The sequence below is a fragment of the Brienomyrus brachyistius genome, chromosome 8 (genome assembly GCF_023856365.1).
Source record: "Brienomyrus brachyistius isolate T26 chromosome 8, BBRACH_0.4, whole genome shotgun sequence".
Classification (NCBI taxonomy): domain Eukaryota; kingdom Metazoa; phylum Chordata; class Actinopteri; order Osteoglossiformes; family Mormyridae; genus Brienomyrus; species Brienomyrus brachyistius.
Genome location: NC_064540.1, coordinates 21,225,693 through 21,253,031, shown reverse-complemented (window position 1 = coordinate 21,253,031; position 27,339 = coordinate 21,225,693). Strand labels below are relative to the sequence as shown.

The 27,339-nt window shown below is 41.9% G+C and overlaps 1 protein-coding gene across 1 annotated transcript; it reads right to left on the bottom strand.

Moving 5' to 3' along the window:
- Nucleotides 1-376: 376 nt before the first annotated feature.
- Nucleotides 377-26,100, bottom strand: alpl (alkaline phosphatase, biomineralization associated). The gene is made up of 12 exons (XM_049023883.1): nucleotides 25,946-26,100; nucleotides 15,107-15,315; nucleotides 14,391-14,510; nucleotides 12,992-13,107; nucleotides 12,030-12,204; nucleotides 9,472-9,647; nucleotides 8,598-8,738; nucleotides 5,716-5,785; nucleotides 5,493-5,627; nucleotides 1,758-1,949; nucleotides 1,550-1,669; nucleotides 377-959 (listed from the first exon to the last, which is right to left on the bottom strand). Exons 2-12 carry the CDS (start codon nucleotides 15,174-15,176, stop codon nucleotides 691-693), a joined length of 1,584 nt encoding a protein of 527 aa, XP_048879840.1. The 5' UTR covers nucleotides 15,177-15,315; nucleotides 25,946-26,100; the 3' UTR covers nucleotides 377-690.
- Between the last annotated feature and the right edge of the window lie 1,239 nt (nucleotides 26,101-27,339).

Genomic DNA, 27,339 nt, shown 5'->3' with positions numbered 1-27,339 from the left:
CTACTGGTTAGATGACCACAGAAAGCGTAGCTGGTCAGATTTCAGGACAAAGGTTGATTGAGGTAGATTTTATTTGATTAATGACTATTGGCTAAAGAATAGCATTCAAACTGAATGTCAAGGAACTAAACGCAGACACATTCACGGTGCATTATGATTTCCCCGATTTTTTTCCACGGCCACTCATTGTCACTTTAATTGTGCGTCATAAAAGTATGTTTTGTTTTTTTTATCCATCATTTCATTCATTGTTTATATGTCACATGATAGTCCTCAACAGGAGATTTTTTCAAACTAAACATTTATGCCATTACAAAAGTCCACATCACAAACCATTATATAAAAAAATATGAAATGAAAAATTGATACTCTAGTGAACTCTTGGTAAAAATTCCTTTATTGATAAGTCTTAAAAGACATTTGAGCTTTTCTATTCAGATTCCGGCTGTTTCCCTTTCTTTTGTTTAGCATTAATAAAGAGGACAACATCACTCCAGCATATCTGACCTGCCCAACATTTCATACATTTTTCTTCGATTGGCTTCCACCACTTCGATTCCACCTTCTCAGATTTTACCTACAGCTCTTAAAAAAAAATACCACAGTCAAATATAAAGATGACAACTCCACCTTTTGGGAGGGATTGTTGTGTGGGGTACAGAGTAGAAAGGGTGTGGTGTGACGTAGGGGTCAGCAAAGGAGTCGGCTTAGGGCCAATGAGGTCAACAGGGCCAGCCAGGCGGAGCGGAAGTCTGAGGTGTAGCTCCCGGAGGACTGGCAGTGCTTAGTGTTCTCTCCGATGCAGGCAGCGTAGGCCATGGCATGAGGAATGTAGTTCTGCTCCTGGACACCGTGCAGCAGGTGGGCCATTGGACCCTTGGAGAAAATAGCCACGTCTTCTCCACCGTGGGTCTCCATGTTCAGGGGAACCGCCGCTTGTGCCTGGTAGTTGTTCTCAGCTGCAAGATGAGAGAAGGCAACTGGCAAAACCTTATACTGTAGCTACCTAAACATGCACCATGGTTAAGAAGCCTATGCTGGTGGCTGGTTTTATCTGGTTTTAGATGGTCTTAGATGGTCATGTTCCAGCTCATGCTGCTCTTTGATGGTTTAGCTAGGTGGGTCACTGGTCGGTCATGCTGGTGTGGTCAGTATACCAAGCTGGTCATGCTGGTATGAGCAGCTAAACCAGCAAGACTGACTATCATATCACCAGCTAAATCATACCCTCATCATGCAAAACACATACCAAGATGCATTAAGCTGGTCGACTATCATAAATTGGTTAACCAAATTAACCAGCTTAAACTGGTCAAGCTGGTTATTTCAGCAGGGACATATAAACGCATTGTAGCCTGTAACACTAAACACAATGATGCTGCAATATTATGCTTGAAATATTATGCCTGTGGTCTCAGTGAAAATCCATGTTTGTTGGTGAAAAGGGCTGCCTTGGATATATGGTAGCCCAACCTTTCTGGAGTATTCCGCATAACTGTCAGCCAATCAAACACACGGAAAAAGAACAATGGAGACAGGAGCTACTTACTGTAGTTGACGGTGGTGATGTTCTCACGCATGCCATCAACGACTTTGTACCCTGGACCATTTGCATACAAGATGGAGGTGTAGGGTTTGTGGTCCATATCACTCACTTTGGGTGCAAGACCTATGTTGAGGGGGGTGAATAGCATTTTATTAGCCTTTCTTGACGAGTAATTACCAGTCATGTGTTTTTCATTGTCCTGGTGACACACCGAAGATGGAATTCCCCCGTAGTGTGTAGCCGCCGAAACTGAAGACGTGAGAGTGGTCTGCCGTCACCACGGTGAGGGTGTCATCCTCACTGGTCAAGCTGCCCGCCTGCCCAATGGCGTGGTCCATCTCCACCGCCTCGTGCAGAGCCTGCTTGGCTCTGCCCTCATGGTGCCCGTAATCGATGCGCCCCCCTGTGCAAATGTGGATGAGGTCATTGTCTGCTCACATTGCTTCTCTTCAGGTGGCGCATTTTGTCCTGCTATTTCCTCTATCAGAGACACAAGTATTTTTACAGCTTAGTTATACTGGGGTTGGACACAAACGCCGGCCAATAGTGTTTGAAGCTTCATGCTTATATATGCGTAACTTGGCGGCCAGTCTTCACTGATTACACATTATATCAGTAAAAGCAGAGTGTGAAGGTTGAATTAGCAGAGCAGTAGCACAGCTGTACATAAAATGTTGCAATCCACACAACATAATGTGAGACACATCAGAGTTCAAAAGAGGACAAATTATTGGTGCGTGTCTTGCTGGTGCATCTGTGACCAAGACAGCAAGGGCTCTATCTAACGAAAGCGTAAAGCGCAAAATGGAACTAACAGTTATGGGCATGTCCAAATCCATTGTACTATTTTGAAGGCAGAAAAACCAGACTTTGTGCTGTCGATAGTCGGACAACCTTTTTCTGCCTACGTTAATTATTCAGAGGCGTATTTTTGCCGTAACATGCAATGAACCAATCAGAACGGTGCATCACCTCACCTTTAAAAAGCAGAAGTCCATGATCTACTGTTTTAACAGTGTGTTTGCACATACAGTGCATCCGGCAAACCGATCTCTCTTCAGCCAAGAAAACGGATGGCGAATGCGTACTTGTGTGTCAATTATGTGCACCCGTGACAGGGTGGGGGATGAAAGGTTAACGGTTTCGAAGGGGGGCACAACAGAGAAAGTTTGAGGACCACTGGCCTAAACATTTTGGGGTGAAGCGCACGTGGGATGCGGTAGCAGCGAGTGTGACCTCGTTTTTTGGCATCTGCAGATCATCCTCACAGTGCCAAAAGTGGGATAATGATGTCAGAAGATGGGGAAGCTCGCTGCTGAACGAGAACAGCGGCTGGGAACGGAGACTTAATCATGCTTGTGTGTGTTTTTTAGTTTAATTGTGGGTCTGCAGTTCGTAAAATAAGAATAAACGTGCAACCTACAGTTTTTAAAGTGTTTTAAAATGTTCACATTGTTCCGACTCTCACAGTTTAGCTTCTTTACCAGGCTACGGAGAATTTAGCTCAGCTAACCCTCCTCACCTGGGCTGCTTCTGCTATACCTTTGCGGGCATCATCATCACGCCTTCACGCCTTCTAACATCTTCTAACGTGTCCTTATTTATGTCCAACAGACATCCATCACACATGCCAATGTTACGCAACATACAACATGCCACAAAGAATGCTGTGACCTTCTGAGGGCTGTTTTGTAATGTTCCACCACATGTATCTAAATATCCGAAACGCATTTTCAACAATCCAAATCTCCTTTCAATGACAGTACATACTTAATTCTGATAATGAACTCGAAAGACTTTTAATGATATGGTTTGTTCTTAATATGCGTTTTTCTCTTGCCGTTTCATTAAATAGTATGATTACGTGTAAGGACCAGATATATATAAAATGTATATAAATGAAATAAAAATAACACTATACCATTAGAGCACTTTTAGCCCATATCTGTGTCAACAACGAGCGTCACACACCCGAATGTTTCTAAAAGATGCCGATTAAATACCATTTAACCATGCGCCACTGACTGTAGACGTGGTTTTTGTTGGTGAAAAGTGCAATGACATTGTGCTGCCACACACCGACAATGTGCCCGGGCACACCTCATTTAGAAAATTGCACTCCTATGAGCAGAAGGTGGGTGCAAAATCATTTGCTATTTTGACTACGCGCATGCATGGCATGAAAATGAGCAATGTACTGGTACGAAACTAGCAAACCACTTCTGCGTCACGCTTTGCACTGGTGGAAAACAGAGCCCCAAGTCTTTATGGTGTATGGAGAGGCACGGTACCCCGGGTAATGTTGGCATACCGCCATGACGAACAGACCACATCCGACATGAGTAACTGTGGACACTAAAGGCAGCAGTCTGAAAGGGAAGTCTGGGTACGTGTTTGGGATTGTCCCCAAAAACATAAAACCACAGCTGCCCAACTCACTACAGAATTAAATGCGTAACCTGACTGTCCCATTTCCATGAAAATTTTCGTTAATAAATAATTGCGGTCTAAAACCTGGTGTTTCAGTTTTATTTTCCGACCCCTATATGCCATAAAGAGGAAAACAGGGATGCGGAAGAGTTCCCTGAGGAATAAAGAACAAAAATACCACATACTGTATCAACCTCAAGATATGGCTAAGAAAGGTAGCATGCGAAATATTCATCATTCTGTCCTTTAGACAAAACAGATGCAAAGAAATTGTTCATGTAGTCCATTGATACATTCCAAACAAAACATCCTCCATAGGAAGGGATGTTAAAAACATCGATGCATCACTTGTTTTAGTTGCGTTTTTGTCCTAGCCGAGTGTGGGAAAGAAATGCATACTGTGTCCCTCTAATTCTAAGCTTTCCTGTTTATCTGCAGTAACGCTAGTCAACACACAACTGCTATCTGTGCAGCAATGTACCCGAAAGCCGGTTTGCGTCATGGATCACATTCCAGTCGTCCTCACCAGTGACAATGGCCTTAAAGCGGGTAAAGCAACCCTGAAATTATTCATCTGTTCTACCACCAAATGAGTCTAAATGAGGCACCATCATAAAAACATGTCCAGTCACTAGACAAGATGTCATGCTGTGACTAAGTACATTTAAGGACACCTGTAATTTCGTGTTTTGGTCCTATTTGCACACTGGTAGCATTTCTCCGTGTGTTGTTTTGAAACGCCATTGTAAAGCAAACATTACATTTACGTGCCAAACTGTGAGAGGTGGTGTATGGCTGAGCAAGCAAAGGCCCTTGGCTCGTGATTGGAAGCCTGTCCTCGGCAGAATGGTCACGTCTGTGGGTCCTTCGGCAAGGCCCTAAACCCTGAACTCTGTGAGTGACCCCGGAGGTGGCTGCCCTTCACTGCCGAGCTTGCTCTTGCGTATGTTTGTGTCATGGAGAGGCAGGCAAAAACAGAATTTGAAGTATCATCATGTCTGCAGACAAGATGTCTGCAGGAGGGACCAGATGCTGACCTGGAAAGTACACATTGGTAAACTTCCAAAATTATTGTTTAAAAAGAGACACACATACAGTGCATCCGGAAAGTCTTCACAGCGCATCATTTTCCCCACATTTTCTCATGTTACAGCCTTATTCCAAAATGGATTGAATTCAGTTTTCTCCTCAAAATTCTACACACAACACCCCATAATGACAACGTGAAAAAAGTTTACTTGAGATTTTTGCAAAATTATTAAAAATAACAAAACTGCTGTGAATACTTTCCGGATGCAATGTATAAAACATGACTATGAAAAACCTTGTTCTATGTGATGGCCAAAACTGACGACTGGAGGGTGGAACAGGGTATCTTTATCGGTGCTTTCAGGACAGGCAGGTAGAACGAAGGCAAATTCCAGCCGAACCAGATACCTGGAACCGTTCCGCCCCGTCTGTATAAAATTTAAAGACTCCGTATGACCCCTGTCTAGAACTGGAGATAATCTCTCACCTTCCACCAGGAGGTAGAACCCTTTGGGATTATTTTGCAGGATTCCAATGGCCACATTCACCATCTCAGTCAGAGAGGGATCCGATGTCCTGTTCCGGTCCAAGTCATATGGCAGATCTCCTGGCTCAAAGAGGCCTGTGGGGATAAGAAGCGAAATGTGGCGTCTGCCAGGAAGCAGGCATGCCCAGGAAACAGTAACCGTACGATTTCACGATATACTCACCCAGTAAGTAGTCCACATTGCCTGGATTTAGTGCTAACAGATCATTCCGGTTCCACACATAAGCACTCCTCTGAGAAAAACAGAACAATCGGCATCCCGCATCATTGTCATGCAAACATTATACAGACTGTTCCCAGGGCATTTCAGTCATTGTTCAGAGTGATCATGTTTGGTGTATAAGGAAATCTTACAGACAAAAAGCTCATGGGTGGAGATTGAGAGGGGGTGGTTGCCCCCTCAGTCGCCAACATTGCGCTACATATGCATCATCAAACTCAACATCAAACTTTCCTATGAAAATGCTCATTGAAAGGCAACATCTTTTGCCTTGCTGGATTGAAACTAAGATCAAGAATTGTCCCATATGGGAAAATAACATAAGGAAGAATATGGATTTTAACGATGACCAAAATAGAAATATTTCTCATCCAACCAAATCAAAATAAGACAAGTTTTCTTCAATGACATTTGTTAAGCTTGAAGCACAAAGCTAAGCAGACACATCTGTCTGGCAATCTGCCTTCTTCTGGTGACTGATCACCTGTTGCATGTTAGCACCTCAGGCAATTAAACCCAGTTGCCCTATTGGACTAACAAGTTCACTTAAGATTAAGAAGGTTGGCTGTGAGTATTTGGATGACATGATAGAATTTGTGGTTTATTGTTTGGAGTCTTATTCGGTATTTTGGGTAAAATTATTGTCCAGTCCCAGATTTATGACACAATCCCACCCCACAATTACAATAGGTATGTCCCAGTTTAGTGGGATTCATCCTTTCTGTACTCCATATTTACTTCTGTGCAACACTGACCAGTGACAACAGTCAAAATTGGAGCAGGATCAATCGGACAGAGGGTAGAGCGAATGGCTATTTTCAGCTTCTAGCCATTAAGTATGGCAACAAAAGACAAACCAAAACCACAGGTATGGTACAAATCCACCATCTACACTTCTGACCATGACTTCAAAGTACAAAGTGTCCCTTGTACCCTCTTCGGACTTCGTTAATCTTTCATGAAGGTCTTTACCCACTTGCACCTCTGAGTGGCTTGTATGCAAAGCCCGGAGACAGTAACTCAGCATACCTCCTCCTCTTCTTCAGATGTTCCCAACATCTTGACTCAAACAAACTCTTTCAGAAGATTTTTTATGAGTGCAACCTTTGTTTTCTGAATGGAAGCCGGTAAGAAGCCACCAAGGTCTGGTGACACCAAGACCATCCCTCCTTTCTGCTACAATGGACACCCCTCCCCGCCCCCGCCCTGCCCCAAAAGCAGCCTTCTGTCCCCAATACAGTGGACCACCTCATGGGGGGTGGAGTCAAGGGAATTAGACCATGGGAACGTATAGACTGCAGATGTTGAATGTGCCCCCTGTGGACGTCTGAGTGCCCAGCTGTGAAATGTTCTTCAAGGCAGAAATTCCAGAGGGTTCCATGGTTTTCATGCCTTCTGAGCTGTTGATAAGTCCCAATTAACTCTGAGTAAATTTGCATAATCTACCTTAAACCAAACGCATTAGTTGAGGAGTTTGATCTTTGTGCTTTTCAGTAGGAAATTTTGCTCACAAAGGATTTAAAAATAAGATTTATTGCTCACAAAGGGTGTCGTTATGTCTACTTTTAGTATCGTTTATTTTTCTTTATACAAAGACATTTCTTCTTCCTCATCCATTTATTTAAAATTTAAATAAACATAAACATTTTGTTTGGACTTTCACCCAACAGCCCACCTAAGGCTAATCGAATGGTCAACAGAGGCGGCCTACCAGCATGGCCCCCAGGGTGCTTTTCACTTCAAAGCACATTGTAAAACCTTCTCTTCCCTTGAGTATTTACGTACTTATTGTTTATGACTGCGTCCTTTTTGCAGCACAGGTGTCACGCTGTGCCGGTCTGTGTGCCTGCCAGCTACCTTCCACAAATGGCACTTAATGCGCTACTAAAGCACAGATATTTTCTCCCAGGAAAACCATCACTAGAACAACACTTCAGAACAATGCTACTACCGCTGCTATCAGCAGGTCTACACTGAAGTCGTAAAACTGAGTTTCAATAATTTACTCATAGCAGCCACGATTTTTCTTGGTAGGTATTTGAGTGATTGCAGAACAAGGCAATCTGGACATTTCTTCATGTCAGAAAGCACTTTTTCACTCATTCAATGGGTATTCAACTAAAACCAATATTTATTTCAGTGCCTTTTCATTCTTCCAAAATTTTTATAATGGATTCTTCGCGCAACAATCATTCACCAGATGCTCGATAGCTCTTTTCATTTTCCAGCTAACAACATAGGTTTGTACTCTCATGCTTTATTTTGAAACTACATACTGAAATTCACATTCTCTAGATATTCTCTTTTGACAATATGTTTTTGCTCAATGGTTCTACAGAAATATCCTTGACGTTCACTGACTTAATGCCTAGGCTACCTACTGCCCTCCAGACAAGCAAACTTCATTAGAAATACAGCTGATTGGCCGTGTCTGAATTGAGAGGCTGCAACCTTCGAAACACGGTCTACTTGACCTTTGTGGGCTGTGTCCTTCGAAGGTCTGCACAGTGAATCTTGGGATATTGTGGGCTGCAAAAGATCCAACAGCTGGACCCTTTGCGACTCGGCAGAAGAAGGATGCATTCCCGGACTGCATTTGAAGGAGCCTTCAAAATGAGACAGCCTTGTTGTGTCGCTGTGACACATTCAGTCTTTCAAAGGAGCCTTAAAAAGACGTAGCCCCTAAATTCAGACACGGCCATCGTCTCATTTGAAAATCTGCTGTTCATGCAGCCCATGAAGGAGGGTAGACGTGAATTGCTCAGGAGGTGCATAGAAGAATGACACAGGTGAAGGGTGGAATGCAAAGAGTGTCAGAAGGATACCTTGTTACTCATCCTCTGCCGCCAGTCCTCCAGCAGGTTCCGACCATCCTTGCGGACACCACGGTCTTTCTGCACGTTAGGGTACTCCACATCTGTGGTGTTTTGTGGGTACATGTACTTTCGGCCGCCGCCCATAATCACCTGGATTCATGGTTAGCCAAGGAAGTCACAGCAAACACTGGTCAAATGTGGTCTTCCTCCAAAATGAGAAACTAGCTTCTTATTGGCTAACAAGATTGAAAGAATCCTGAAAATCCCTCAAAAGCTCCTGAGATGTTTAACTAAACAAAAACTGTTTAATACCAGTCAATGATGCTCAGTTCATTCCTCAAATATCCAAACCTTAAATTTAGGTTGTTTTTTTGTGGAATCAAACCCTAAAACTTCCTGAACCCCTGGTTGGAACAAAGTTTTTCATGCCCAGATTAATATTTATTTAGACACTAAACCTAGATTATGGTGACCAGATAATCCATGTCTGGGAGGACACTCTCAGTTAGGACAGGACTTGTAAACTACGATTTCAATTAAAAGGACCTGGATTTCACTGCAATGAGTTCTTGTTTTGTGTTGATTGGTCATACCAACCTATAATCACACATGTGTCACTAATATTAATGTGAAACAGCTGGATGAGTTGTTCAATCAAGGACATAAACCAGTCAAAGCTGAAGAAGATCTGAACTATTTAGCCAAGCAGAGGAGCATTTCAGTAGTTTGTAAAACCTGAAGAAGCTGATGCAGTGAGATGGATTGTCAGGTTTGTCTCATTGAACTGAAGCTACTTTGACTGAAACGTAATACTATTGGTGTGGCAATGAAGTTACTATTGGCTACAGCTCATTGGCATCCAAAGCTTCATGTGCTTACTCACGTTGATATCCGGAATGTTCTCAAACAGCTGCCTGGCGATGTCCTTGCAGCCTCCCCGTAGGGCTGTTTCGGGCATCTCCGCATCCGAGTACCAGTCACGGTCTACACAGTGGGCGTACGCTGCGCTTGGCGTGGCGTGATTTACCCGTGTTGTGGTCACGATACCAACTGACTTGCCTGCAGGAAGAGAATGCCTGAGTTTATCAGCACCAGATGCCTGACTTTCTGGATACTTCTTTATTCTTTAAATAAAACAATCTGTGTGTTTTGTGGATGGGTTAGCTTGCAGCCTGCTGTTTTTTCTTTGGATGGGGGCATGTAGAGTTCTGCCGTGTAAATATTACAAACACTGTGAGAACTTTCTTCTACATGGTAGGTTTTCCTTTCGGCCAAAGCAAATAATGAGCTTCAGTTTAATTTTCAGCCAGTTTGTTTTGCCAAGATTATATGAAACTAACAATAATAGTAGATTATTTAGTCGAAGATATATATGACTGTTATTCTTTATTACCCATGGGGACTCGGTATCGCCACCCTCACTTGTAACGCTGAACCACCAACAGAGAAGATTCACAAGAAATACAGGATCAGTCAGTGGCAGGCAGAGAAAGTGCCAGAGAACTTGAAGGAGCATTACGACTCACTAAAGTGGTGCCGGAAATGGTGGAAGGAAGACCAGAGAGCAGCTTCACTAGTGAAGTCCACACATGATAAGGACTATAACAGTACGGACCATCCATCCATCCATTTTCCAAACCGCTTATCCTATTGGGTCGCGGGGGGTCCGGAGCCTATCCCGGAAGCAATGGGCACGAGGCAGGGAACAGCCCAGGATGGGGGGCCAGCCCATCACAAGGCGCACTCACACACCATTCACTCACAGATGCACACCTATGGGCAATTTAGTAACTCAAATTAGAGACTCGAACCCGGGTCTCAGAGGTGTGAGGCAACAGTGCTAACCACTGCACCATCATGCCGCCCCAGTACGGACCATTATATGTGAATTTGTCTGAATATCAGCCAAGAATTTTCCAATGAACAATGTAATGTAATGTAGGTGTCCAACAGACAATATTAAACCCTGGCTGACTAGCGCCATAGTTTGTGCATTGAAATATGTGAAATGGCTGCTTATGATACTGATGAAGTGTCCATTTGCTGGATGGCGGTCAAGGCCTTGTACTACATGTAAATGTAGCCATCAGCCATTTGTAAACTGTAGCCAAAGTAAAATATCTACAGAGCTCAGGACAACCATTTACACACAGGTGAAATCTCATAGCAATAGGTGCCCCTGGATATTTATGATCACACCCAGTTGTAATAAAAAAGCTAGATTCAGTTGCTACAATTGGCACAAGTCAAAGGAGGCAGAGAGTCAATGACAAGAAATCTGCTTGAGCGTCTCTCTCTCTCTCTCTCTCTCTCAACAGTGGACAGCCCCCTGAAGGAACAGCCACCTCCTATTTGTCGGGACATTCACTAAGGAGTTGAGGCCAGCCTTTCTGCTACTTTACCACCCTTGTAACAAACACTGGCCGTTCTAGCGTTTTCTTTGCAACTCTGACTCCTGTGACTCAAATTGCCACAGTTGCGTGCCACAAATATCTAGCCGATATTCTTAAGTTTGTACCCTACTGTACTGTAGGTAAATGTACTTTTTAAGGTACAGAAATGGACCATTGGGATTACATTACACTCTACCAGGGTTGTACCCTTTTTCTGACAGTGTAGGGTCCCAACATTGGTCTTTGCCCAATCAGTTTGAATATCCATGTTCCTACGTTGTAGTTTTTTTGTGTAGATTGTGTGAAGATTTTTACAATGTTAATTCTTTATATATTAACAAGTCCCTGCAGTTTGGCTACCGCAGAAATGTCAATGATTTAAATGTCTGAAGATCTATTTAACAATTTTTATGGCAAGGTCAAATGCTAAGTGTGTACACAGTTTCCCGTGGAAGGTGGGACAGTGAAGGTGGGTCACTGGTTTTCCTAAGACACAGCCTGCGTCACATTTCAGGCTGAATAAGTCCTACAGGTGTTAAAATCAGGAGTATGAACTTGTCTGTGGATATATCCCATAGAATGTGTTTATGAGTGTTTGCGTGTGTGTGTCTGTGTCTGTCTGTCTGTGTGTGCGGGTGTGTGTGTGCGTGTGTCTGTGTGTGTGTGTGTGTGTGTGTGTATGTGACTCCTATAATACCCTGTCCAGGATACTCCCCAGCTTTGTGCCCTACGTCTCCTGAAACAGGCTCCAGGCTCCTTAACCACGAGTGGCCTGTTGGGCTGATGGGTATGTGGGGGACACCCCCCTCCCCAAGACAGAAAAATTCCAAGGCCAGTTTAGAATTGCAACGTAGCCCTGATCCTACCTAGAACAAATTATTACAAGATGGATGAGTTGGATGCAACCCAGACAGACTCGTAAAAAGCTCATACAAGCATGGAAACTCTACATGCAGAATTCAGGTAAGTTACCATGGAGACTGATTATTACTAATGTAGTACTAAAAAAGTATGAATTCTTCCATCCTATCTATACACTGTCCCATACCTGCATCCTTGGCCCATTTGAGGATGGAAGTGACTTCATTCCCACTCGTAGTGTTGCACTGGCCTCGCAGGGCTGCAGCGCTCACCCCCACCGTGCCCTCATTGGCCTTCACGCCGCAGAGGTAGGCTGTAGCCGTGCCAGCACTGTCAGGCACCTGAGCATCGGTGTTGTATGTCTGGAGAAGTTGGAAAATTGCAAGATGTCAGCTGGAAAAGACAAGAGTCTCTCACACAGGGGAGAAGAAGATCAGGCAGAACACTGGTGGCCTTGGGACTCTGAGTGCTCAAACCAGCTGATAACTGATTAACGTGACTTGAGGCCACCAGTTGAAACAATGGTGTTAGTTAATGGACAACAGTAGCCCCAAAAGTCAACTGGTTCAAGTCCTGGAAAGGGCCTTTCAGTTGAACCATGGAGACAGATGCTTAATCTGTATCGTCTATCACATCTTCTGTAACTGCTAGTCCCATTCAGGGGCTGGAGCCTAAGGGTGCAAGCCAAGATGGGCCACCAGCCCATCACAGACCATACTCACATACACATGCACGCCTACATGCAGTTTGCTAATTCTAATTAATCTCACCATGTTTTTGGATTGGGGCACCCAGAGGCAAACTGACAATGACACAGGGAGAACATGCAAACTCCACACACACAGCCAGAGTGGAGACTTGGTGTCAGGCAACAGCGTTAACCGCTGTGGATAAATGTGACGTTGACTTGGTACGAGAGAGTTCAATAAACAAAGATAACTAGGATTAATAATAGAAATTAGGCCGGCATCTATTTTTTTTTATATATATTTCCTCGGGTGTTTTTTTCCCCTGCCTGTCTGAGTGCATTTGAGTGGGGGCGAGAGAACACTAATCTGCTGTAATGTGTTAAAAGAGGCAGGGGGCGCTGGAGGGACGAGCCCCATTTCCTAAAGCCAAGGCCTCCCAAGCTCAGCATTGCAGGAGCACCTTGGAAAGAGCCACGAAGGGGAACTTGTCCATCTCGAGAAGACTCTCCTCGCCATGGCCTCCCTTCATTTGGCCCTTCAGGATGCGGGCTGCTGTCACCGTGGCAACACCCATACCTGCCAAACACGAGATACGAGATGGTGTGAGATCTGGCAACTGGCTTGACAGGTTGATGTGAATTTAAGTGCAGTTTTATGGATCATTCACCCAGGGGCAATTCTACAGCCATAGGAGGGCCAGTCCCCTGTAGAAAGATGGGATGCGCCTGCCTTCTTTATGTTTGCTGAGCTGGGAGTACAAATTGCATATGATAAATCTGGGACAAATGATTAGAAAAACTATTTTTTTTTGGGGGGGGGGGGGGCAAATGGGTGCAAAACATGGAAGATCTCCCATCATCTGTTGTTACAGCAAGCAGGCACCTTCAAATATTAGTATTACTATTACGAAGCAAGTAAGTATCAAAATCTTTATTTTAGAAAGCAGTAGATGACACAGAAAACAGTAAAACATTACCTCAAAACACTCAGGGTCACTATTAAACACATGGGGTGTCAACAGGTTGCTGCTCTATATGATCAAATTTAATCTGATTTTGGAAAAATAATTAATGTCAAAGAGGGTCACCTGCCTGATGCATTCCTTTATTCCTTTAGTATTTTTCTGTGGTTGTCGATAAAAAGACCCTTGGAAGGGGATGAGTAACAAATAACAGCTTGATGAAGTTTAACATCACAGGTTTACAACTACTCATCATATATCCAGGTCCGCTGGAGCACAAGAAGAACTTTTTTTGCAGTGAATTATTGGTTTTTGCATAGGCCAAGGCCTTTAATTAGACCTGATTGGACTCTTGGAGAATCTATATGTGACACTACTAACCATTACCACTAAGGTTCTTTCCATGTAATTCTAAAGATGTACAAATATGCCTCCTTATTTAACTACATTCAATTAATCATTTCCTGTTGTGGTTGTTATGAGCAACTACATATGGAAATATATCATATCTGGTTTGTGGGACTTTGGACCGGGATAATGTAAAGCACTCTGAGACAATGTAAAGTTGTAAAAATGCACTATACAAATAAACAATTGAATTGAGTTGAACTGAACTGAACTGAATTGAATTGAATCGAATTTAATTGAACTGAACTGATTTGAAATGAACTGAATTGAACTGAACTGAACTGAACTGAACTGAACTGAATTGAATTGAACTGAACTGAACTGAACTGAATTGAATTGAATTGAATTGAGATTAAATTATATGCTGCCTTGCACCTGTGACCTCCAGGATAGGCTCAGGACCCCAGCGACCTTGAGGATAAGTGGTTACAGAAATGGATGGATGGATGGATGGTTTGAAATTATTACGTAATCCAACTGGCTCCCTCACCATCACCAAGGAAGAGGATGAGGTTCTTGGCAATGTTTTTGTTGAGCTCCTGCCGGTTCAGAGCTTGGGCCAGTGTGCGCTGTGCCCAGTCATTCCAAAATGATGGATTCTTCTCCTCTTCTGTTTGCAGGGCAGAAATGTGTTTCATGTTTAGCAAACACAGAGAGAACATGCAAGCCCCACATGCAAGACAGGCCTCAAACAAACCCCAGCAGGAAGATAGAGTGATCCAACTCCAGGCAGTCCTGTTACCCTTTAACAGTGGCGTCGGAAGGAGTTTGACTTAACTAAAACATTAAAATTAAGGATTTAACAAGATGATACATTTTTACAATATTACAATACTTTTCTTTTATCCCAGAAGTGAGAAAAAGTGGGACAACATTTTATTAATGAATTATTTAAAAGTTACTTGTTTCATAATTTAATCTCAAAAATATGGGAAATACTACCTAAATCCTGATTGGACCAGCCTCCTCTGGTCCTAGTAACAGCAGGAAGCCCACAGATGGTGGGATTATCCTGCTTTGTTATCCTTTTCGAATATGACCTGCTTTCCCATGGGTTCCCCTTGGATTAAATCAAACAGTGACTGATTATGTGTTACACTGCAGTTGTGTCAATTCAGCCCAGGAAGTCTAGCTGCTGCAGGCTAGTCCTGGTTTAAAAGGTGAGGGACATGTGGCTTCGGTGGCTGCAGTTCCTGATAAGCTTACCTGGAAAGAGAGGCTTTGCCTGCCCCCAACAGACCAGGCAGCACCAAAGGATGAGGGCTGTCACCTTCATGCTGTCTTTCCTCTCTGTGTCCCGTCGAGTCCCGCGGTGCACAGCTTTCTCAGGAGCGGAATTGAGCGACGTGTGTTGAGATGATCTTCAGAAGCTCTTGAAGAGGCTGGTTTAATCAGTGCACATCTGGACACACGGGCTAGCGAAAGAAAATTGCAAAACTGACAGTTGTTTTGTTTTGTTTTTTTTTTAAGAGGCTACATTTATGTCCGTGAAACAAATATTTAATCTTGACAGCAGCGTTATTTATATATTATTTATTCAAAACTGCTTTGTTTGTTCATGCTTTTGAAATATAAGGCACAACAGCTGGTATAGTGGTTAAGGCACTTATTGTACGACTCTTTTTGCAAAGTGTAAAAATTATAAGGGCTGTGTCGTAGCTCTGTGCCTCAGCGTCAGTCATTATGAAAGGAGAAAGGATCCATCCATCCATTTTCTATAACCGCTTGTTCTAGGCAGAGTCGCAGGGATCCAGACCTTGACAAACAGTCAGAGTGACTGTGATGGTACCCAAAAGCACAGCACAGAAGTATACAGATGAAACAAAAGCATTGTTACCCTAAGGTTTGCTCCTGAGATGGCCAGACTATCTTCTGTCATTCTGCCACCATACGATTCGAAAGTCCTTCCTTGCCAATTCCACTTGCGTAAATCAGTACCCAGTTCTCAGTGAATTAGTAATGAAGATTAGCATTTAACTCCATTACAATCTGGGGTGTCTGCACCCAGCGCTGGGAGATTCTAATCTAGAGCTGGAGGATGGAATTCTGGGAAACAACAGGACAAGTCATTGTATTGTAAGTCTTGGGTCTCTGTGGACCAACCACCATTCCCAGTTCCAATCCATCAGTCAAAGTTGCCGTAAGGAAATTGAACAACACCACACACTGCTGAGTGATTTAAAAGGCAAGACAAAAGCGATTACAGCTAATCCACTCAGCTGGGTGCAGTAAATGCGTCAACGGTTTATTTAGACCAGCATATGGTTACAAAGGTCTCTCATGCGTGTAATTTGTCATAATTCATAATAAACATGTCTATAATGTGTTATACCTTTTTAAAAGTATTATAAATTATATAATGCATTAGAATGAATGAATGAATGAATTTATAAATTACTGAAAACATAGCTGTAAGTTTCAGTCTAATACTGAGATCTACCCAGCCAATAAGCTCTTCCTATAAAATAAACATATACATGTTAAAATTTAATACCTGTTGTAAACATTTTAAAATGCCTGTTTATGTACATAAATTACACATCCAAATTATATTAATAAATACTTTATGTTATTATTATGTAATAGGCTGCAGGGACACCCCCAAGATTTAGTTTTTAAATTTAGTTCTAGCCTTGGCAGGTATCCATTATTTTTAAATAAACTTCAAAAAAATTTGTAGAAACTGTAGAATGTGTGTTACAGTGCGTGCTGTAGCGTGAGCTGCACTGTGCGCGGCGTACCCTGTGAAGTGCGCGGCACCGGGGCCCTGGCGGTACGGGGAAGCCCCCCTTTTTCAGAAGCGCATAGGAGTACCCAGCGGCTTGACTTTGGGTGCCAGGCGGCATGTGGAGAAGCAGAGAAGAGCCAGGACGGCCAGGAAGAAGATGGAGGAAAAGACGGCGGTCAGAGCTACCCAGACCTCCTCGGAGCTCATGAGGTCACGCTGGTGGGAGCCCGCAGGACTGCTTCCCTTCCTAAGTACCCTACATATAAAAAACACCTTTCCTGCTCTACCACAAGTACTGCACCCTTCCTCTCTCACTCTTCCTCTCTCTCCCTCTCTCCTCCCCTGTCTTGCTCAGCAGGATTGTGTGATGAAACGTGTCGGATTAATGCTAAGTCCAAAAGCTTGGGTCACTCCAGGTGTGTTCTCTCCACGCAGGTGAAACAGTATCTCCAAACTAGTGTGTGTCCTGACACCCCATCCGCCTACCCCTGTGGGCTTTGTAGTAAACTGGTAAAGTTGTTAATCACAAGCAGCACAGGGGAACACCCAGGATGAGAAGCTGATTCACTGCATTACAGTGGGACCCTCCCTCATCTGCAGTTTCAGTTATCTGCAGTTTAACATGGTCTGAACAAAAAATAGGAAAATTCCAGAAATAAACGGTTCATAAGTTTCAAAGCTGTGTGATTGTGCCCTGCAATGGGCTGGCGCCCCATCCTGGATTGTTCCCTGCCTTGTGCCCGTAGCATCTGGGATAGGCTCCAGACCCCCAGGACCCTCAATAGGACAAGCAATTACAGAAAATGGATGGATGGATGGATGGATGGATGGATGGAGGGAGGTTTCCTCCGGGTACTCCGATTTCCCCCCACAGTCCAAAAACATGCTGAGACTAATTGGACTTTGCCTGTAGGTGTGCATGTGTGAGTGAATGGTGTGTGAGTGTGCCCTGCGATGGGCTGCCCCCCCATCCTGGGTTGTTCCCTGCCTCATGCCCATTGCTTCCAGGATAGGCTCCGGACTCCCCGCGACCCAGTAGGATAAGCGATTTGGAAAATGGATGGATGGAGGCATGGAAGTTTCACACCGAGTGCCAAGCAAGTATAGACTGTAACTCAGTGAAATCCACCCCAAACCCACACTTCCCAGCAGAACTTTCATCCAGGCTGCCTCTAGCGTTCCTGCTCATCACGTTTGTTGCCACTTTATCGCAATACCTATGCCTCCGGCATCCCTTGATACACGGCATTTTTTCATTGTTGCTCTTGAGAGTTAAAACATCAGGATCTGTTATATATAGGGTCCACTGATGGTCGTTATTATCCACAGCTTCAGCTGTTTGGTGTAGGTCTTAGAAGATACCATCCGCGAATGTGGGGGGACTTCTGTATTGTTAGGGTTATTATTATTTAAGCTTTTGCACCCCTACACTGGATAAGCAGTGAGGTACAAATGTGTCCAGTGAGTGCAGCTTAACATGGATAAACTTGAATGCTATTCAGTTATAAAATGTTATTCTTGATTCCATTGCATATGGAAAGTTTAGAGAAAAACACACTGTAGAAGGAGGCTGTCAGGCCCATCCAACCTTGTCATATGTCCCTTGTCTCCTTTTGGCCAGCAGGCATCGCTGGTCCCCCTGCTTTCCCCCTGTACGTCTATTAGTCCTTCAGCCCTGGTGTGTTTCCCTGCTCCTTGGGCTGCGACGTAGCTCAATGAGTAGAGCATCTGGCTCAGAGGTTGTACCCCTCCAGTCATGAGTCATGTAGCGTATTTTATAACTGGTTTTTCCTTAGTGTCTCTTATGGTTTATCTTTGTGTCCCTTTTGTGTTTATTTTGTTCAGCTTATACTTATTTTCCTGTTCTTTTCCCAGTGTTGTTAGCCTGTTTGGTAAGACTTCCTATTTCCTGTGCTTGTTAATTGTAATTTTTTCCACCTGTTTCTTGTTGTCTCATGCCTGTACTGATTTGTTGATTTTGTTATGGTCCACACCTGTCCCTTGTTAGCCCTTGTTATCTGTATTGGTTTACTTTATGGTTACTTTTAGTTAATTCTTGTTTTTCCCTGTTTTGCTATTGACCCCTTGTGGTCCCTTTATTTAATTTTTTTGTTTTCCCCTTTGAGTTCTGTCGTTTATAAATAAACCCCTTCTGTTGGAGCCACTCCAGGGATCATACTTCCCTTTCCCTTGTCCCAGCATAACAGAGGGTAATAAATAAGTGTCTGCCAGTTTTCAATCTATCTATTCATTTGGCTTAATCAACAACCATGACCTGTGAGCAGGATGGATGAGTATTTAAGAGACATCTGTCGCTGTGGGTTCAAAGCCCATTTCTGGTGGATACTACAAGGGCTCTGAGGTTTAAGATTCAGCACCTATGACTAGAAGGTCCTAGTACTCTGGTCGATAGAGTGATTTCACTGCTGGATTCTTAACCAGCAAGTGCTTCAGGGCCACTGACTGACCCCTACTCTCAGGAGTGTCCGTCAAATATTTGTAAACCAGAGATCAATTACAGTAGCAGTGAACTGGATTTGTTACAGCAATGCATTCTCTCCAAATAAATTTGTAGAAGTTTCTTCCCATCAGTAACAAAGTGAAAACCTAAAAAACAGGTACTGGTAAAAACAGGTAAAAAACCCATTTGAAATATTATTGGTAAAGCACATAAACAAGAAAATATTCGCTTCATTTGATGGAAAAAAGCACATTTTATAATGTAGCTATATTAGATCATATTAATTGTAACTAATTCGTACTTCAGAGCAGATGGTAAATGTAATACTAGCATCTGGAAAGTTTTGAATTGCGTCTGATTCTTCTCTGCTTCCTGAAGCACATTAATTGAAAGTGTCACAGGGCACCTTCCATTCAGGCACAACTGTCAGAGTGGCTGTCATTTGGCACTTACTAAAAAATATTCCCTTCTAATGAATACCACTGTGAACTGGAGAGATGTAGCTCACGGACATGAAACTGGTTTTGGGTGAATGGTGGCATTCAAAATCCAGCACCTGTTTGTGTGGGTGTCTGTTAGCTATGTTCCGTTTCTACGTTAAATGGCTTTTGTTCCTCAGTTTGCATTTACTGAGAGGGCCTCGTTATCACTTCATCTTCAAGCCCTTTTGTTTGGTTGTTCTCCTGTGCCTTTGTACAACATAATGGTGGACTGGATTCAGCAGTGTGCCGTTTAGCCAGTCATACTCTACAACTGATAGCCTTCTGTAAACTGAGTGGCCGGTTTACCGTTATAACTGTTAATGGACCAAACACTGAAACGTAAGGCATTCAGTGAGCCAGGGCATGTCACATCTAAAGATAAATGGCCTATTTAAAGGGAAAGGGGATATTTTCCTAAGCAATTTTAAGCTAAATTAATTTAACTCAATCAAATGTCATGTGACCTTACATGTGTCCTCTTTGGATCCAACTCCATTAGTGTTCAAGTCAACCCAGTTAACTGCAGATTTCACGCTGTCTGGACCCTGGGGGACCAAGGAATTCTCTTCAGACCATACTGTTAAAATATTCTCTGCATTTTCCTCTTACATTTGTTCTGTCTTCCCTTTTTCTTACAGGGACAAAGTAAGATAACAGTTTCCCGGCAGTTTCCTGTGAACCAGCATACAGAACAAGAGGCGGCACTCTAACAAACCCCTTTAATGACATGACTATTACCAGGTCAGGTATGCAAGGCCAGCAAAGAGAAGCAGTCCCTTTCAACTGTGCTCAAAGGTGTCCTGTCATTTTTTCAATAGACGGCTGTCGAGAGCCAGACACTTAGCCGTTTTGACATGCACTGAATTTCTGAACATAGTGTTGCTAGGAAGCCAGGAGTCCTACTCTCATTAAAGGTCTACTGCAAAGGGTCCTGCTTTGCAGATACTGGCAAGAAAGAGGAATACACATTACAGAACTAATTTAAAGGTGGCCAGCTTTACGCAATCTATTTCATGGTAATATGTTCATATAAAGTCCGGCAGCACCACCTCCTCACTTTGTCTACTCAAAATTCCTTCTCTCGCTACTCTTTTTCTGTGTGGTCCCCAGCCCGTCTTGCTGGATTGCTGTTTCTATAGGTACACCGATCCCACTTTTTCAGAGCTGATACAATCCCGATACCTGAACAGAGGATATCGGCCAATGTGAGTAGTGATACCAGAGCTCATTTTGTAAACTAGTAAATACAAATGAAAAAAAGATTTGTTAGTTACACTTCTAGAAACCTCGTTTGTATATCTTGTTTTAAAAGTTTTTTTGAGGCATTTGCAGTTCAAACTGAATGTCTTCCAAGAAAGAATATACAAGTGGCAAGTGCTTAAAATGCCCTACAGTTTGTCTCCCACTGGCAATGGTGTCACATACACATCGTTCCAATAGCAGTCCCTCGTGCATCACAAGCTCTAGCCAAGTGCTCAAAACAGCCCAAGCTACCGACTCGAAAATCATGCATTGCATTTTTCATATTACTTGCTTTGTCTCACACAATTGCACATACTTTGTTTGGTGGGATTTTACACAAAATATTTTTTACACTAGGTACTTCCACCTCTCAAAACCTTGTTTTTACCAAGATTGCAAATCACTTTGTTACTAGTTGTTGTTTTGAGCGTAAAATACTTCCAGATTGCACATATTTCTTAGTTTTTAAGTTGCATTTGCTATTTTCACCCTTTTATCTGAAGTCCTTACACTCCTACTGCAAAAGGTATGCGCATGATGTCACAGCAAGCGGAAGTCACTGTGCTCACAAAGAATCTGAGTGGCAGCATTAGCCTTCGGCTTGAATGCCGCTAGAGCACATCGAAAACGGGAAAGAGCTGTTATGTGATAGACTGTATGAATTGATTTAACAATAAATATGAGCTATCTTTTTACAGACTGGTGAAAACTAAATAAGTAAGTATCAGACATTACATATGGCAGATACCGAATCCGTCCAATTAGGTGTGGATCAGTGCCAATATCAATCTCGAATATCAGATAGCTGCACCTCTACGCTTCTCCCCACTGGGTATCTACAGTATGTGCTTGGTCTGTTTCCCTAAGGCATCCAACAATCTATGAACATAATTTTAGTTTACAGTTAAATGTAGTCTCTCAATAATTAAAAAAGAAAGAAATTGAGATGTGTCAGAGTATTATAACTGAATAAGTTCTCAGTCATCCAAACTGCCTTAAATATAACAATAAACAGCTTAAGAAATTCTGCTGATTGTATAATTGTGTTGAATGTATAAAACAACAGCCATAATGATTTAAATGTTTTGATGAAGTGTCTGGGAAAGCCGTATGTGTCATGACGTGTGGGGGGTCCAGAGCCTATCCCGGAAGCAATGGGTACGATGCAGGGAACAACCCAGGATGGGGGGCCAACCCATCGCAGCATGACAATATAATTTTATTTTAATAATATTTTATATTTTTTCAAGAAGAAAATGGTATAGTAAGCAATAAAATTTTATTGTTTCAAAATTATTGATGCCTTCTAATGACAGCACAATGATATATTTTGATAAATTAAAACAATAACAGGATTTGGAATCCAAAGGTGAAGCATTTCCCCCAGTTTAAAAAGCCATTCTGCCCTCTGTCCTGCTGCTTATATCTCTGGAATCTCAAGGACCTTTCCCCTCCCTCCAGGCTGGACCCAAACAAATGTCCATTCATTCATGGCAGATTCCCATTAAGCTGCACAAAGCTTTCTGTGTGCCTCTCATCACTTCCCAAACGCATAAAAGCAGTCTATGCTGTATAATGTCATGTTTTAGAGTCTTGTATGTTGAATAAGTAACAAAAAGTCCATTGCCGTTTGTTGAGTTGTTAGGAAGGTGACAGCAGTCAGGTACTTAACATGAATTGGGCCATTAAATTAAACAGTATAAACTGTTAATGTTATAGCAATTTAATAGCAATTAATTGTAAACATTCATTACTATGAGTCCCCCCCCCCACACACACACACACACACAATCCTTGATCTCTTTGTACTGCCAACACCGCAGAACAGCAGACAGCTTTGTATGGCAGTAAAACAGACTCACAACAACCTGAATTTGAATTCGTTTACCTGAATTATGTTAACCTGAACTTGAATTGCATTACCTGGATATCAGAACCTGATTTTTAATATGTTTACCTGAGCTTGAATTAAAGAATTTGAATTTATTTCATGAATTTACGTTATTTTATGATAATACCAATTCAAACTCGGGTTGTAAGTTTTAGGTTGAGAAAATTGGTGTTGAAAAGTTCAGGTTCCAAAAAACCTGAAGAGCAAACGAACGTAGATCTAATCAAACGTAATCCTGGCCAATCACAAGACAGGTCACCAGTCATTTGAGGAGGGGTTTGCAGATTCACCACGTTAATACAGTAGTTAATATCAAAATGCGGCTCTTGGTCCATATCTCCCAGACCTATGGGAGATAAAAAGGAGAGGAGGGACACGCAGTCTCCCAAGTCATGATGCGAGATCTTATTTTGTTAGCTGACTATGATTATGCTTAAATGCCTTAACCCGATTAAGGTTCTCGTATGTTTTTAAAGAGCTAGTGATGTAAACGTAATAATCGGGTTATTAAAAACACATGTAAACGCGGACATATATAGTTAGTTCGTGACGGGGGGACTGCATGTCTCTCATCTCTGCGATAAGGACTAAAAACCTTATCTAGGTAGTTTAGACAGGTTAGTGATACACTATATTTTCTATTTAGTGTGCTAAATGTTCAGATTTAAATCAACACCACACAAATGCTTTTATTAAAACAATATGTGGCCAAAATGAAAAGCTTCCTTCTCTGTTTGCAGTATAGACATTTCATCTAAAACCGATATTTTGCACATAACTAAAAAAAGCCTGAAAAAAACCATTGAAACATAATATCTGGAAATAGCTTTATTATAAAACAACAGTCTTCAACAAAACCATTTCGCAATGATTTGAAACACAACGAACCAAGTGACATCTCCAATTAGGTTCTAATTGAATGGTTTGATTAATTAGCTGTGAACAGGAAGACTGCAAATTCACCAAAGAAGCTCTTGTGTTACGTACAACTAAGAAGGAATACTATTGATGGCTGTTCAAAATCGTTAGCAGAGCCTCCGTTTTAGTGCACCATAAAACTATATCAATGTAAACGGTATTGTGTCATCCACCATCTCCTTTTGAAAATATATCGATACACTCGATATACCACCCAGCTCTAATGGCTCGACTAGCTTCATTGTCCCCCGGAAACTTTTGTTGTATCGTGAGCAGATTTGCCATGTTTTTGTTTTGTTTTACATGTGTCTATCGGATTTTGTAAATTTACATTCTGTTATCAACCACCGAATCAAGGTAGTGAATGTAGAAAACCACATCACAAATGACTGCTAGCCTGTCTGGTGACTAGAACTACGCTCATTTGCTCTTTCTTAGTATCCCAAACGTTTTCCATCTTTTTCTGAACTTCAATTTCAAAGCCTGGATTTTCTCGACCTGAAACCAACAACCCAAACTTGAATTTTTATTACAACAAAAGCAACATAAATTTTACTTCAGGAAGTAAATTCAAATTCGATTACTTTAATTCAAGTTCGGGATTTTTTTCTTTTAATTAAAGCTCAGGTAGACGTATTCAAATTAAGGTTCTGATATTCACGTAATGAAATACAAATTCAGCTTAACATAAAAATTCAGGTAGGTAAATAAATTCAAATACAGGTCTTGGTTTTTCACCAACCAATAAAGGCTTTTAATAAAGTGGCACAGACATGTGAAAAGTGTTGGTGAAGATGGTGAAGGAACCATGAGCTAAACAAGCGAAACACTAAAAAACACACATTTCATGGACTGTCAACAACAGACTTTGCAAAGTTTAATCAAAGCAAAACAAAACGCTGAAGTACAAACTCTGCTAATCAGCAGAACCAGCGTGGACTGAAAGTCCACCACTTTTTAAACGCACTGCCATCTAGTGACCAGGAGGAATCCTGACAGTCACTCAAATGTAAACGAGTGTATTTTACTCATTATGGAGCTGCTTTCTTCCATGGTCTGTATAATGTTAAATGACTGATATGATTCTCCCTTTTCCAGACTATGGCTCTCTAGCAACTTCATAATAAGCAGCAGCAACTGTACAATTATAGGATTAATTATGCACACACGGGCACGAGCGTTCATACAGCCACTAAAGAATGACCACAAATTACAAAATTTCAATAAATTCTGGTGTTATTTATTTATTTATTTATTGGTTTCTTGTTTTACAGAGCAAGTCACTGGCATTAATTTCAAAAGTTCGGTCAGCATACCTGGCTAAAGTGTAGCTGTGTACCACTTCTTACAAACGTGTGAACGGTATTTAGTTTTTCAAATGTAGGCTGTTGTTCATACCATAGTTATTTGCCTCAGTACCTGAACTTAACATTAGCATAATCACTAGTTTTGTGTCACTTTGAATTAGCTTTAAATCTGAACATTTGTACTTAACAGTGACCTTACAAAACAATGATTAGATGTTTATTTTTCCTTAAAGGATATGAGTTATGTTACTTAATCTGTTTCCTCACCATACCTCCTTATTTCGGGTTTTGTTTGTAGTGCATAGCTGATGTAATAAAACACATAGACAGAGTTGCTATAATAATAATAATAATAATACATTAATTATTGTTGTTGTTATTATTATTATTATTATCATCATCATCACTGGCATCCTGTGTTGAAATGCATCCTGTCCAGCATGTAAATATAGTGATATCCTCTTGGAAGAGACCGGCAAGTACTTCTTGTTAACATGAAAATGCTATTAATCAGAAACTGTCATGCAGGGGATTTACTGAACAACGATTCTGAGGCTGAAACGCATCTGTACGCAGTTTTCTATGTAGTTTCCAGCCGACAAATGTACTTAATCTAATAGGATTAATATTCACCTCATATTCAACTTTCGACTCCACGAAATCTGATATAATATCTCCACATTATTTGACAAACAAGTGTTGGTTCATATCTAAGAAATTATGAGCGTATGTATTAGTGAGTAAGGGTTTTCATTCATTTCATTCATTTAAAAACACAATATATATATATATATATATATATATATATATATATATATATATATATATATATATATATATATATATATATACTACCACTGGCAGTTCTCTAAAATAAGAACAAAAATTATTGTAACGGAAACCTAAGTTGCGTGTCCCCTGTTTTAGTGTTATTAAACAATAACGATCCCACGAGCCCTAATATGCTCATCTTCTGCAGAAGTATCATTAGTGTGGAGAGGGAGCGAAAACCTTACCCGGATGTCGCTTTTCTCTTGTTGCACCTTTTTTTAAAAAGTCCCAAAAAATGAATTAAAAAAAACCTCTGTTAGACAAAGACACCCAGATTTGCTGTCTTGCGGCCACTTTTTGGACAAGCCTTTATGAGTCTAGCGTCCGGCTGGGAGGCATAGCCACCTGATTCTGATGAATGACTTAAACGCTATTTATTGTAATAAGGCAGTTGTCCGCATCGCGGGCGACCCCTCGTGGTAGATTTTTGTTTTGATTCGTAGCATTTAAATGAGTATTAAATGGTGTCTTTAATTTCCCCTTGCTATGTAATTGTTCTTATGTGTGTGAGTATTGTCACATATTGTGATAAAGAGGTTTATTATTTTTAATCTACACTAGCTGTAGTTCAGTAGGTGCATCTTTCGAAGGAAGCAGTATACACAGCCTTAGTAGGCTGGGCCACGAAGAATCCATCAGGTGGTCCTTCACAGCTCGGGAAAAAAAGGACGCATTTCTGGGCTGCATTTGAATGAGCCTTTGAAATGGGACAGCCTTGTTGTGCCGCTGTGACACATTCGGTCTTGGAATGCAGCGTACGACGGCAGCAGCCCCTGAGTTAGGACACAGAGACTATAATCGTAAATTAATTTGAATTAGTATCATTATAAATCTTTAAAAACATATATCCCATGTTTCATCCAGGGCCAGTAGGAGATGAAATGTCGTCTTAAGTATGTTATTCTGCACCTGCACGACAGAAGGGGGGGTCGTTTATGTCCCCTAATGGGTTGACTGGCACTGCTTCCATCCATCTCAAAACCCGATACCGCAGGACACCAGACAGCTTACGCAAACATGCATTATGGACAATTCAGACATGCCACTTATAGCCTAACTGCATGTCTTTGAGCTAGGGGAGGAATCCTGCATGACACAGGGACTCCACACACACATAGTGGAAGTAGGATTGAAACCCAGCCATGGAGGTGTGAGGCAACAGTGCAAGTGTCCCAGTGATGTGTGTGTGCCCGGGTGTTTACTGCGGAAAAAGCCTGATGTATATTTTTTCGTGGGTTCTACACAGAGGTTAAGCCGTGGCCTACGCTGTTGCGAACGTTTGTTGTGTGCAGTCTGCGTTGATGCAACATGTAGTTATTCATTTCTGTGGATGTGTCCGTCAGATTACAGCATAGGCTGTGGTGTCAGGGACACAGTAACATGGTACACACGGCGTCGATTCTACACGAAATCATAAATCAAGGCTTTAGACTGTGAGAGGAAATCAGACTGGCCCAAAACATGCACAATTTTACATGCAAATAGCCATGGATTGAAAATAGATCCATCTATCAATGGATGGATGTGATTTTGAATATTACAATTTGAATGTGTGAAGCGCCTCAAAATAAAACCACGT